This window comes from Bidens hawaiensis, unplaced genomic scaffold (assembly GCF_021521415.1).
Source record: "Bidens hawaiensis isolate Kalapana, Puna unplaced genomic scaffold, B.hawaiensis_p1.1 tig00037552_1, whole genome shotgun sequence".
Lineage (NCBI taxonomy): Eukaryota > Viridiplantae > Streptophyta > Magnoliopsida > Asterales > Asteraceae > Bidens > Bidens hawaiensis.
In genome coordinates, this window is record NW_027505485.1 from 90,651 (window position 1) to 105,273 (window position 14,623).

The following is a 14,623-nucleotide window of genomic DNA, read 5'->3' on the forward strand; positions in this document are numbered from 1 at the left end:
CGAATGCTAGGGTATACGAATGGGAGTGGGTCTTCGACTGAAGCATTTGTACCCATGTGATTTAAATATTGCGTACGGTCTTAATGGTAGTTGCTATTGGAGTAAGCCAAGGTCCGGTTGAGAATGCGGATGGTATGTTAGGCTCAAGCATGTGAGTGCGAGCGTGGACTCCCTGTATGCGGATGCGGACGCGGATGGAATCTATGTGCGGACTAGCTTTGTAACCAGACCCAAGTGTTTAAAGTCGTGGTAGACACTATGGTGAAATCTTAAGAATTGTGCTTAGGTTATACAATTACATGGGTGGTGATAGGCCCAAGTTTAAATCGGGTAAAGATAATAAAATGATTTATTTAGCCAAACACTTATATACTCGGCTAGTAGTTAACTAAGTTAACTTAGGTAACCCAGTTAACTTAGTTAGCTTCGTTAGTTTAGTTAAGTAGCTAAGTTAGAATTTGTTAATTCAGTTGATAAACAATTACATGTTAAAACAATTAGTCGTGCTCAGTTGAAGAAGGGAATAACCATCAACTCTGAACGTAACAGGATGCATGCGAGTTTCTAGCCCCCTTTCCTTTTAACTTTTTATAGTTGTGTGCATACTAGTAAGTAAAGAATTTAATGTACATTATATTAATTATAATTGTATATTGTGAGAATGTGTTCATATATGTTTAGTAATACTTGCATGTATGAATGGTATAATGGTAAGAATTAGGGTGGCAGGCTCTTTTAATACTTGTGTATGAATTAGGGTGGCAAATCCTTATGATATCTATATAAGAATTAGGGTGGCATACCTTAATAATATCTGTGTGAGAATTAGGGTGGGAGAGCCTCATAATATCTGTGTAGAATAAGGGTGGAAGACCCTCAAAATATCAGTATGAGAATAACGGTGGTAGACCCTTGTAATATAAGTGTAAGAGTCTAAGAGAAAGCACCGAAAATACGTGTGAAGAATTAGGGAGCAATCCCTTTAATACTTATGCAGCATAAATTAATGCAGAACGTAAGAAAGAAAGAATGTAAGTGTAGCTTATGTGTAGAATAGTATTTTCGGACACGAATGTGTATGTATGCGTATAAATAACATTTGACTTGTTAAACTATAACTCACTCTGCGTAGCTGACTTTTAATATGCACGCAGAAAAATAGGTTTGAGACATCTAATTTGAGGAGCACATATGACCATTGAAAAAGAGACTGTCATCTAAAGAAGGAGGAGGAGGAGGAATAATAATAATAATAATAATAATAATAATAATAATAATAATAATAATAATTATAATAATGTTTGTTTTTTAAAGTTAAGACAAAAATGATGTTATGTTTTTACACAACTTGAATGTTTTGTGTAAATTGTATGTTCCGCGATGTATTCTCTCTTATTATTAGACTGTATTTATAATTAAATCCAACGTTACGTAAGGTTTCGGGTTCGAGACCTTACATGTTTTATTTTTTTGTTTTATTTTTGCCCATGTTTTTTATTTTTATTTTTTCTATTTATGTTATTTTATTAATATTGATTAATTTTTTATTATAGTTTTAGTTGTTTCATAAAAGAAACACCCATTTACTTTGTTTTAAGTTCTCTTCTTTTTTTTTCTTTTTTATTTTTAGTTTTTTTTTTTCTTTTCTGTTGCCTTTTAATGTTTATTATTAAGAGTTTTTATTAAATAAATTATAATTTTAGTTACTTCATTAAAGGAAAAAGTCATCTTAAACTTTTTAAGTTAAATAATAAAGAATACAACAAACAAAACATGTTTTAATACCTTTTAGGCTTATTACAAATATATTTATTATGAGTTTTCTCTTTCAGTTGTTATAGCAAGTGCCGGTACCATACTAATATCATAACAAACCGAACTAATACCGACCAAATTATGTTGCGTCTCTACTACAACACACAGGTCGAATACCACTACCACTAGTTATTATTCAAAAATTATCCTTAATTGATAAATAAAATATGTTAAAAAAAGTAATTAATAAGATAATTAAATAAATTAACTTTATCATGGTAACTTACATGTCACATGATATTACATGTGAACTTAATAATATAAATTCCCACAATCCTTCATCCTTTACTTTTTCATTCCTATTTTTCTCACATTTAAAATGCCTACAAATTTTCACTTTCTGCTCTTTATAATGCTCATCTTATTACCGAATTCCATTTTCTTGAAGATCTCACTTGCTTCGGAAGGCGACACACTTGTCTCTGATTGGAGGCCCATCATGAATTTGAGTGACACAAAGGTGGTGGATGTCGGGAAGTTTGCGGTAGCAAGACACAACTTTGAGGCCAAGAGTCGACTTTCCTTCGACAAGTTGGTATATGGAGAGATGCAATCACGAATCGGAACAGATTACAATCTAACAATCGCAGCCAAAGATGATGGTAATACGGATGATGATAATGAACCAAGCAACTATGTAGCTATTGTTTCCGATAGGCAGTTCCAAGATTTTATGCATCTTGTTTCATTTAGAGGACCTGTTTAGGTGTTAAGCAAGTTGAGTTGTATGAATTATAAGGATATTGAGAGAATTTTATGTGATAAATCACAGGTCTTTTTTGGTTCTTGTATTTGATCTTGGATGCTCAATGAACGAGTTCTTCCATTATCTTATAAGGCCATTTTTTTACATCACGTTATCACCTCATTGAGTTCTTCCATTATCTTATAAGGCCATTTTTTTACATCATGTTATCACCATGAATTGCTTTCGGGGTTGGGTAATATAATCATAAGGTAAGTCTTGTTGTTGTCTACATTCTATAAAAATATATAACTCGTTTTGTAATTTATACAAATTAGAGTTATGTGAAGATTTGATATTCATTGTTCTTATTTTAATCATCTTAAACAAAATCCATATTGTAACTCATACAATTTTGAATTAAATTCAGGTTTATTGTTCATTATTCTTTTCTTTAATCTCTCACACATAAACCATGTTATAGTTCATTAAATTTTGGGTAGTGTTAAAAGATTTATTATCAATTCTTCTTCTTCTTTTGTCACGCATTTAACCAATAAGGATTTTGAATATTAAAAAAAGAATATCAACATTTTTAAAATATAAGTGTCGATTTAAAATGCGAACGATCTTTTCATGATTCATGGTTTAAGTGTTGATCATTAGGCAATGAATGAGCATTTTTGTAAGAACAAGTGATTATATATTTTATTTATCGATATTATGCATAAAATTTAATATGTTGCGCTTAGACACATATAAGAGCATTCTCATCTCACCCCTCTTTTTATGTGAGGGGTGTTTTTATAATTTAGTGAGTGATTTAGGGTGTTGTGAGTGAAGAGTTTTCATATTTTAAAGAAAGTAATGATTTTTCTGTATATTTGAAAAGTTACTGTTCACCCCCTATAATTTTTTAATATATTTTGAAAGTGGTTGTGAGTGAAGGAAAGAGAAAAGGTAATGATAAAAAGTATAAAAAGTATTATTTAATTGAAATGAAGAGAAAAAATATAGTGAGTTTTATTGTAATTTTTAATTTAGGGATAAGATGTGAGATGAGAATGCTCTAACAATACTAAAAATTGCATGTATATCATACATCTACATGTCTTTGTAAAGAAAAATAATTAAAGTAAGATAAAACATTTCTGTTTATTAGTTATTCAATGGCATATTAACATCTACATATGTCTTTCGTGATTCATTTTTCATAATAATGCAATACTAAGTAATGCATGTTAGTGTCGCATATGATAATTAATGTATTATACAAAATGATTTTAGTATTTGAATTAATACTCATGAGAATCATGGCCTCATTTTATGGCATTAGAGTTATATTATCTTGATTATTTATATTATGTTTATCTACAAAATATATGATATTGTTATGAAATTGATTAAATTATTGAATATGTTAGAGACACATTATAACTTGATTTATGAATATCTACTTGAATAAATTGTATCATCCCTTTTATTTGATTAAATTGTAATATACAAAAGATAATGGGTCTTTCAACAACCTTTGTGATATTTTATTTATTTCTTGTTACGATTATCCTTTGCTCAAGGCATTTTAAGACGATTTGTGACATATTTTATTTAATACTTGTAACAAGTATCATTAAATCATGGTGTTTTAAGATGATTTGTGACTTTATGGCTTTGCATGTTCAACAGCTATAATTTGTTTTGTAACTATTTATATTTTGTCAATAGTTATATGAGATCCATGATTCACCATTAATAAAAAAAAAAAACTATATACAAATAAGAAAAAAGTGTTTCGTTGACTCACAAGATTATAGCTACCACATGATAACAGCGCGGTGCATAAGAAAGTTAGAAAATGATATATTTTTGCTAATCAAATTTTACTATTACGTACAATTCTTCTTATGCATTTAAAATATAATAATGACATATGTATGTTTGCAACTAAATATTTGATAACTAAATTTTGATGCAAAACATTAATTTGCAAAACATTGTTATCATTATATATGAATTATTAGTTTGTATATGTCATGTAGTAAGTATTTTGAAGGCTACAATGTAACTTAAATTTAGAGAATGATTTATAATGCTTTTATTAGTGGATATAAAGTGTTCCAATATTATAAGCCTTAAATAAAGAAATTAATAGAAGATCATAGTTGTATATTATTATCATTCTCAAGAAAGCGTATAAGCATGCCTAAAATCCCGCTAATTTGAAAAAAAAAAAGTTTGAGGTATAGGCATGACACCCGAAATGTGAGATTCCCTAAAACTGATTATAGGCATATGAAAGCGTGTAAGATGTTAGACCGTTAGCCACTAAATCTTAATGAATCAAACAACCACATGAAGACGCTCACCATGAAAGTTGTGTGGTGCTAACTCATTTCCTAGAGTGAATTGATCAGTGTAAAGGTCGCGATCATTTTCATAATTAAGAAAATTCTATTGATGTAACCATGAAATTTTTCTGGTTAATAATTCATTCCTTGAGTGAATGAAATGATATAATAATCGTGTAAAGTCTGTGATTATTGTAAATAAAAAATTGTTATGATGCTCATATTAATAATGAGATTAACTATGTTAATGATGTGATTATTGTACAACGATTATTATAAATGTCATGATCATAGTAACTGAAGAAATTTAAATGGCCCTCATATTGATATTGAGATCAACCATATTAATATTAAAACAAACCACAACAAGTGGCACACTAAAGGAGCGATTATATGAGAATAAAATACGAGAAACATGTTTTAACATAAATACTTGAATAATAATACATTATTCTCTTATATTTTATGTCGTGGATTATATAAGCATATGTGAAGCTAAAGCATATATGATCGTAAGCCACAAGTTTGTGGATCATGACTGCTAATATATTGGTTGACCGGTTAGACCATTTCAGTTCATTGATGATGTGAAAAAATATTGAAGAATCAGAAGATTCTTTATGGTAAATAAACATACAATATTGTTTGCTCTCAAGGAGAAGTTAATTATTAACCAAGTTGGGTGTAAATATCTAATATACTATGGAAGTGATAAAATGTTATGTGTATCCAAATATGATACCATTTAGTACTTTGAAATCGATACATCGTCTAGATGGTTATCAAATTCTCACCCTGAAGTTTGCATGACTTGTAGCTTGGCTAATAAGATAGTAAGCACATTATTCTAGATTATTTTGGTAAATGCAGTAATCTTAATTCCCATTTTAATTAAATTATTAATGAAATAAGTGTTAAACTACATGTGCCGAATGTTACAAAAAGTTGCTTTTTTGTTGAAGATGATGGCCAACATCTACAATTGATTGCAAAGCCAATAATCATGAGAGTAAACATTGATTTTTACATGCTGGAATATGTGTTTTTACATGATGTAATATTAATTCACATCCGGTCAATAAATTTTACTATTTCTTCCCCATTGCCATTGGTCTTTGTTCAGAACCAAATACTTCCCATCTATAATTTTCAAAATTGCAATACATGTTGCAGTTACTACACCACAATGCATAAAGATGGGATCTCAAAGAAAGTTGGGATTATATATTATACTAACTATTAAACTCGTGTATTATACGGCATTTGTCAAAGAATAAAAATAAATAAAGCACGTTATTCGAAAGAAATGAACAAAATTAAAGGTATAAAAATAAAATATATAGTACAAAAAATAAGAATTTTAGAATCTCAAATTTACAAATTCGAAAAAATCTCTTTATATACGACATTTTCTAAAATTGTTTAGACCCATTACCTATGGATAGCGATGATGAATGAGAGAGAGATTAGAGAATTAGTAGGGAAAATATAGCCCATTTGTCAAAATTGTTTTGACCCATGACTCATGGATAGGTAGATAAATAAAAAGAGAAATTAGAAAGAAAATTATAACACATTTGCCAAAATTATTTTGACCTGTGACCCATGGATAGCTAAGATGAATGAGATGAGAAATTAAAGAATTAGAATAGAAATTATAACCCATTTCTCAAAATGGTTTTGCCCATAACCCATAGATAAGTATGATGAATGAGAAAAATGATTATACCAACAATGAATGTGAGATTGTCATATCATCCTCATTCTTTTCTTTCATTAGATTAGATTAGACATGAATAAATATTGATAAGTAATTTCTTATAACCATTAAAAGTGGAATTTTTTTATGACTCAATATACTGATTTTTTTATTTCAGGCGAATCAATATTCTCAACATGAGGGCAGATAAAAAGTAGTTGAGAATAAAAAAAGGGTTGTAAAAATTATCATTACATTACATTGATCCTTTAACTAAAAACATGAGCAAAATGTTTAAAAGGTAATTCATTTACCAAGATTATTGCATCAATTATCGGACGCATTCACTTAACTAAATAGGGTGACTAACAAGTCGCATATATCAATTGTTAATGCTCCAGTTATGTTAATGTCCAATAAGGACAACAACATATTGGTAATGAGTCTATGACACTCCTTAAACGTAGTAGACAGTTGGTTTCATGAATAAAAATCCATGAAATGGAGCAAGTTGGTCAAGTCAAGATATAATAAAAGGGTCTCCTGAAGAGACAATAGACATGACCGTTCTAGAAGAATATCAGGTACCCGTAAATAAAGAGATCTCAAACTAAATCATGTCTAAAATATATGGGATCTAAAGAAAATTACGCCGATATATTTGTATATAATATAACTCTTGAAATAATGAAACTAATGTAACATTTTTTAATTTTCAAACCTGAAAACCCGGCCCATTTTAAATTTCAATGTAATTCGGATTCTTATTTAATCAATAAAGTTTTGGATTTTATGTTATTTTATCATTAATGGATATATTGACACTTATGACACATTGCATGTTGCACTACACTTTTAACTAACATGTGCATCCATCAAATTAATTGTAACATCCTTTCTTACCATTTTCTTAAAACTCTTTTAAAAGGGTCAAACCACCTCCCTAAATCAATTCACAAATTGCTACCAATCAATTTTATCATTCAAAAAATTATTAAAGTAGCATCACCCTTTTAGTATAAACAGAAGCCTACTCCTCCATTCATTTTTGCAAACTCTTTGACAAGTTCTTGAGAATTATTCTTTTTTATTTCCTCTTCAAAGATAAGATTTTAATTATTAAGTCTTCTTCATCTTATTTCTATTTCCTTTATTTTTTTTAATTCTTGTGCATACTAGTTAATCAAATGGTCACAACACAATCATGTCTAGGAATCAACATAATCCCTACACCATGGTGTATAGGGTGGATGGGACAAAGAATACAAGGAGATGATTGATTACCCGAAGATCACACTTGAAACGCTCTTACATCTTTGTTTTTGCTTTCTGTTTTGAATTATTATATTTTATTCAAAGGGCCCAGGTATTATTAATGATATATACTCATAAATGTTATATCATCATATCCTAAAAATTACAAAATTTTATTTCATCAAAATCCTTTTCAAAACCGTTAAAGCATTGCTTCTAGCAATGTTTTAGTTTTGACATTAGATTTAGCCATCAAAGAAAGGGCCTTATCTTGTTCATAAAAACTGAAAATGTGCTAGACCTGATTCTATGATAAACTTCATTGAAATACGGTTCTAATCATTATTTTTACACATTTTAATTCAATTGTATGAGTTCACAACCAATATTTTAGAAACAGTATGCAGATTCGTACCCTCTGAATTAAACGGCTGTTTTGGCATATTTAGGGTCCAACTTTGTGGCACTTTATTAAATAAAAGTTGTTCAAAACATAATGATTTATTTGACTGGATATTTTTATAATTTTTGAGAAGTTATTGATATTTTTAAACATTTATGCAATTGGTGACAGAAATCTGCCTAAAACTGATTCCGGTTTTTTCTTGTTTCTTTTTCAACTTCTAGTTGTGTTATATGTTTCTTTAATCTTTATTTATCAAACACATTCTAAAGAAGCATTAACAACTTGGATTTAGGGATCACTCAATATGACTCACCCAAGCTTAACCTAAGACCTGATCTTTTCATTTGCCAATAAAGGTGAGTAATAACACTCCCCTTTTTCTATTTTTGTTTTGGGGACTTTATGCGTACACAAAACCCAAGTTATTTATGCACTCAATTAAATTATCAAACTCAATTCCATTATTTTTATATTTGTGATATTGCTCAATTAGTTGTTAAATGCTACTTGATTTTATGTTTACAGTTTTTATGGTTGGTTAGTATCTCATCCCCATCCTCATCCTCATACTCATCCTCATAGTATGATCATATGCCGTCTTAGTAGCCATAGATCGTGTTAGATGGATCATGGTCAAAGGACACCATTATTTGTATTTATTATTTAGTAGTCATTGATTGTGTACGATGAATCATGGCCAAACGATTTTATTTATGCTATGCTAGTTGAAGTAATGCATAATATCGTAATGAATTGTTATTTTTATTATTATATATCTCTCAAATTGTGATTTCTTGCTCAACTTTGTGTTGACAAAATATATCTACTTTTACGCATATCGCATGTAGCTATTTGGGATGAAGTGAAGTTTTGGAAGACTTAGTTTAGACCTTAGGTTTTAATAAAAACAAAGAACAATTTGTTAGTTTGAGTTTGATATAATGCTTTGAATTATTTTGTTTTGTGAAAATCTTGTGTACAATGATTTGAATGCATAAATTAGAAATTGACACATATTATTTTTAGTGTCTTTTAAGCTATGATACAAATTATATCGTGTCTCGGCATGTTCCACCATAGGTTGGGGTGTGACAACTAATGAGGATCAAGAACTAACACCTACCAATAGCTTAAATATGAAATGATTGGCCAAAATGTAAATATGCAAATGATGCATATTTAAATTCTCTTACGAACGTGTTAGTTTTTGTACCTGTATACAAATGAGTCTTCTTGCGAAAGCGTAACAAGGAAAATGAAATTATGCAATTTTAGGCGTAATTTATGGCACAAAAATGAGGAGATGTATATCTTCAGTGGCGTAGTAATAAAAGAGAGAATTGATTATTTGATTTGCATTTAATAGATATAATGATAATGAAATTTGTAAGAAATCCCTTAAGGATTTATATTGCTAAATTCATATAAAATAAGTTCCCGAGAACAATATCATTGCAATATATAAATTCGGATTCAGGTACATTATAATTCTTGTATACATTGATGAATAAAATATACAATGGAACTCCACGATAGCTTCCTAAGATGGTTTAATGCTTAAAAGTAAACATCTTAATGATATAATTCCTATGCATCAATAAGCATATGGTAAAATTCAATAAACTATAGTACAAAAATTATACAATATAGAATAATAATAATAAAATGATTATTTATAGTATTTTTGAATTTGACATAAAAATGATGTATTAAACACATGAAGTTTATGTGTCAAACTCTTGAAGAGTAAAATTATATGCATGATTGGTCAACATGGAAGGCAGTCAATAACGTGTTGTAAAAACTCTTGAATAGTGCATTGTATGCATGATTAACCAACATGGAATGAAGTTCATTCCGGATTGTAAATTTTATAAAGCATTGTTATTATAAGATCCAGCAACTAAAAGCTTGAGAAATTAAGTAAATCAACATTATCATGCTTAGAAACATTATAATATATATTGATGATAGCATTGTATCTCCTAAATAGATTATATGCGAGCCGAGCATTTTATAATGATATTTTTAAATCAATCAGACTGTATCTAGAAGATGTTGGAGCATTTTAATTTAGATGAAATTCATCTCGTATAAAACAAATTATCCTTACTATATTCTAAATAGAAATTATTGGTCATGAAGTACCATAGTATATTGCAATTGATTCAATATTTCTTGCTAGTTATATACAACTACATATATTATTTATTTATATTTACTAATAGTTGTTTTAAGTGAAGAGATATTGAAATGAGCTAAACCGAACCAAATGCCTTTTGGCGAAAAGTTATCTTAACTATGCATTCTTTTTCGAGGTCTTGGCAGGCTCTGCCGCGCTTGAATAATCAGCTCTACACTTGGCAAATATATATAAATCTTTGTTTAAGAAGTCTCATAAAAGGAGAAATCGGTAGGGGAGATAAAATCAGGTTTTAGTTACCATCTTGGATTTTGTAAAGACTATTAAAATTGGTCATTCCTAACCTTTTTAAAAATTTCAAAGATAAATTAAGGCAGCTTGATTAGTTTGTTTGTTGAGACGCGAGATTATGTAGCCTGTTTGAGATGGGTGCAAAATGTGGCATTGGACTCTCAATCGGATAGGTCTTGGCCCTTTGATCGGGTTTGGAATCATTTTTAGAATGGGAAGCATAAATGGACTGGGTTTCGAATCTTGTGGGCTTAACAAAAAAAACGTTAATGTGGGTGAAGAAACACTATATCGAACTGGATAGTTCAGATCTAAGTTTTCCCCAACTGTGAGTCCACTGAGTATGATGAGGTCAGATTTCTGCAAGTTACCTGCAAAACAGAACACCGTGAGTCTCGTCAGGGAAGGACACGATGGGGGGTCTTCCCGTAACCACCCTCCGGCGTGAGAGTAAGTACTGTACTGATCGGAAATAAGTATGAATACAAGTAATAGCTTAGAGCGTGTGGGAGTGAATGAATACCTCAAGGTGAAGACTAGAGTATTTATAGACAAAGGTGGAGGGAAGGTGATTGGTGGAGTTGTCTCTATCAAGATATTCCTTTGCTACCTGAATGGACACGTGTCGAGTGCTTATTGGATGTGACAGCCTGGCCACGTTTGGAGATGGTTACCAGATGTCTAGGTGTCATCTTCTCATTGGTCGATGTCGCTATCATGGAATATTGAGGAAATCTTCTAGAAGTAGTTTGTTGCAACTGCTCTTCCATATCACATGAGGACCTTGCGCGTGATGAGTCCTTTGGGTGGCTCGTGGGTCCCTCCCGCGGATGCTTAATGGTAATCCGCGGGTTGTGTTAGAGACCCGCGAGGCGCGTCTCTTGATCCGCGAGTAGCTTTACTACCTACTTCTATAAGTCCCCCCAGTCCATTGTTTCTTCCAAGAACGATGTCGCGGGTGGAATTAAGGACTCACTGCTCTGACCCTTGGTATGGGTTGAGTTCGTTGGTCCGCAGATTTTTTTTCATTACCTTTAGACTAGGGTTACTGTTTCATCGTCTGAGATGTGACTGTTTCAGTCTGAGTCTTGTCAGGGGTGACTCTCGAGATGTTTGAACGTATTTTTAGGTGGCTGATTCAAAATTATTTTGTGTTTTGTCAGTTCCCGCCTACCGTGTCATCTTCTGATTGGACGATGACATAAAGGTGAGTTGTATCCTTCTACATCGCATAAATTGCGATGTGTATAAAAAGGGGTGAGCGTTTCATTTATCAGTTTACTTGCAAAAATTTTCCTAAAAACTCTCCATCTTCTCTTTCTTTGATTTCTTCGTTACAAACCGTTAATTGCTGCACTTATGGCTGGTGAAAAGAAAGAAGGTCCTCCATCCACCATAGAGAATATCCAGATTAACTGGAGAGAAGGGGATTTCCAAGATATCACCCATCTTTATGGGATGGCACCGGAGTGGAAACCGGAGCTTCGTGCTCCAGGTTCAACGGCCGATAAACCTCCAGCCATAAGTGCTGTACGGAGAGTTTTTTTACTACTGGCAATTTCCAATTGCCGATTACAAAGTTCTTGAGAAGTTTCCTTACTGCAACTGAGATTCACATATCTCAGATGCACCCATTTGGGCTCATGAGACTGCGTCATTTGAGTTTTGTTGTCGGGCGTTGGGTGTGGAGCCTCCCGTTGATCGCTTCCTTGCTATTTACAAGCTCCAGGTCCATGAAAGCTGGTTCAGCTGCGCTAATATGAAGAAGGCGATAGGGACTGAGCCTCCATGGAGCGCTCACGAATGGAAGATGAAATTCTTTTGGATCAACGAGGATGTCATTCCAGACGTTATGGTCTACCGGTCCTTGACCCGGAAGTTTTCTAATCTTCCTATTGCTGATATGGAAGACCAAGAATGGTACACCACTCTTACGCAGACTCCCACTCTGATGGGTCTTATTCTGGAGTCTGCGTTGGTGTTGGTGGGGATGAGCCGTTTGTGGCCCTATCCTGATGAGATCCTGTACTTCTCTAGGGATGATGCACGTAAGTTGTCTTTTTCACTTTTCATCCTTCCTTTTTTTTAAACTTGCTTTTATTTTAGACGATAGCACAACTTTTGAAGTCCTCATCCCCACGATTGCTGGGAATATGTACCAGCTCCCGCTTGAAGTTAGGCAGGTGCCTATCCTTGATCAGGCGAAGGAAAACTTTAGTTTTCCTGTCTGCGGGCGCCGTGAACCCTGGGTCAATGAATCTGTTGTGGCTCAAGGTGTGTATATCTTGAACCCTCGTCCTCTTACCGTTATGCATTCAAATGGGGCGATCATCCTTTCCTCTGGCGAGGATTCTTCTAGTGAGAACTCGTCTAGTGAAGGGTCATCGTCCCCTGATAATTCAGTTGGTTATTATGCGGGAGTTCTGCATGCTATTGCAAATCTCACCCGCCGCCGCAAGAGGAAGGCGGACACCGCTGGTGTATCCGGTCATGGGGGAATTTCTGACGCTGATGATCCCGCTGGTGGGGAGGCGCCCAAGAACGCCGATGATCCCGCTGGTGGGGAGGCAACTCAGACTTCCAATGATCCCGCTGGTGGGGAGGCATCAAAGCGTGCTGAGGAGGAACCTGCTCCAAAAAAGCTTAAGAGGACCCGCCTTCGCGAGCGGGTCATGGAAAGCACTCCTCAGGAGTCTGCAGGTATTTAAGTCTTTCATGCGCTGATTTCTTTTTCCACTGCTTTGGAGTAACCTTTTTCTGACTTAACAAATCTTGAATCAGTGACTTTCGTTGCTCCTCATCCTCCATCACCTCAGTCTGAGTCGCAGGCTGAAGTTACTGAAGATGCAGGAGTTCAACTCTAGGGGGTGGTGGCAGAATTGGAGGATGCGCCTCCCAGAAGTATTTCTGAGGATCCTCCTATTTCTGCTAGCGGGAAGGTAGAAGGTTCAGCTCAGCCTTCCACTTCAAGTCTTCAACAGGAGAGCTCTTCTACCTCAAGGAGATGACTCGAGTATGGGAGTGAATGAATACCTCAAAGTGATGACTAGAGTATTTATAGCCGAAGGTGGAGGGAAGGTGAAAGGTGGAGTTGTCACTATCTAGATATTCCTTTGCTACCTGAATGGACACGTGTCGAGCGCTTATAGGATGTGACAGTCTGGCCACATTTGGAGACGGTTACCAGATGTCCAGGTGTCATCTTCCCATTGGTCGATGTCGCTATCAGGGAATATTAAGGAAATCTTCTAGAAGTAGTTTGTTACAACTGCTCTTCCATATCATGTGAGGACCTTGCGTGTGATGAGTCCTTTGTGTGGCTCGCGGGTCCCTCCCACGGATGCTCAATGGTAATCTGCGGGTTGTGTTGGAGACCCGCGAGGCGCGTCTCTTGATCCGCAAGTAGCTTTACTACCCTACATCTATAGTGGCTTTAGTTACTTGTAGATTATGCAATGAAGCAGATGAAACTAGTGATCATCTACTTGTCTTGTTTTATTTTGCCACATTTGTTAGGCAATCTATTAGTAATTGGTGTTACATCCCTTCCATCCTTGCTTTTTTGGTGAGAGACCTTCTTAAGGTGCAAGACACTAGTCGTTTGGACCGTCAGAAGTCTAAGGTTAGCTTCCCGAGAATATTCTCACGGCGTGTTGGTATATTTAGAAGACGACAAATGAAGCGATTTTTTATAGCAAACCAGCAAGCTTATCCAAAACTATGGAAGACATTTAATCTTTGAGTTATCTTTGGATCAAATATTGTTTTCCGTTCTATAGCATTTCTTGGAATGATTTGTGTAATTTTTCGATGTAAGTTTAGTTTTTTTTTGTTTGTTGTGTTTGTTGGTTCTAGTACGTTGCTAGTTTCTTGAATAAAAAAGTTGTCATTCCAAAAACAATATACAAAAAGAAAAACGTTACTAACTAATATTGGTTCATACATCACATGTTTCTTACAGTCATATCTCACATGTTTCTTA

The 14,623-nt window shown here is 33.3% G+C and overlaps 1 protein-coding gene across 1 annotated transcript; it reads left to right on the top strand.

Annotated features, from left to right (window-relative positions):
• Nucleotides 1–2,167: 2,167 nt before the first annotated feature.
• LOC143613470 (cysteine proteinase inhibitor 5-like) lies at nt 2,168–2,521 on the top strand. Its single transcript, XM_077087164.1, has one exon. The coding sequence runs from the start codon at nt 2,168–2,170 to the stop codon at nt 2,519–2,521; it is 354 nt and encodes a 117-aa protein (XP_076943279.1).
• Nucleotides 2,522–14,623: the final 12,102 nt, after the last annotated feature.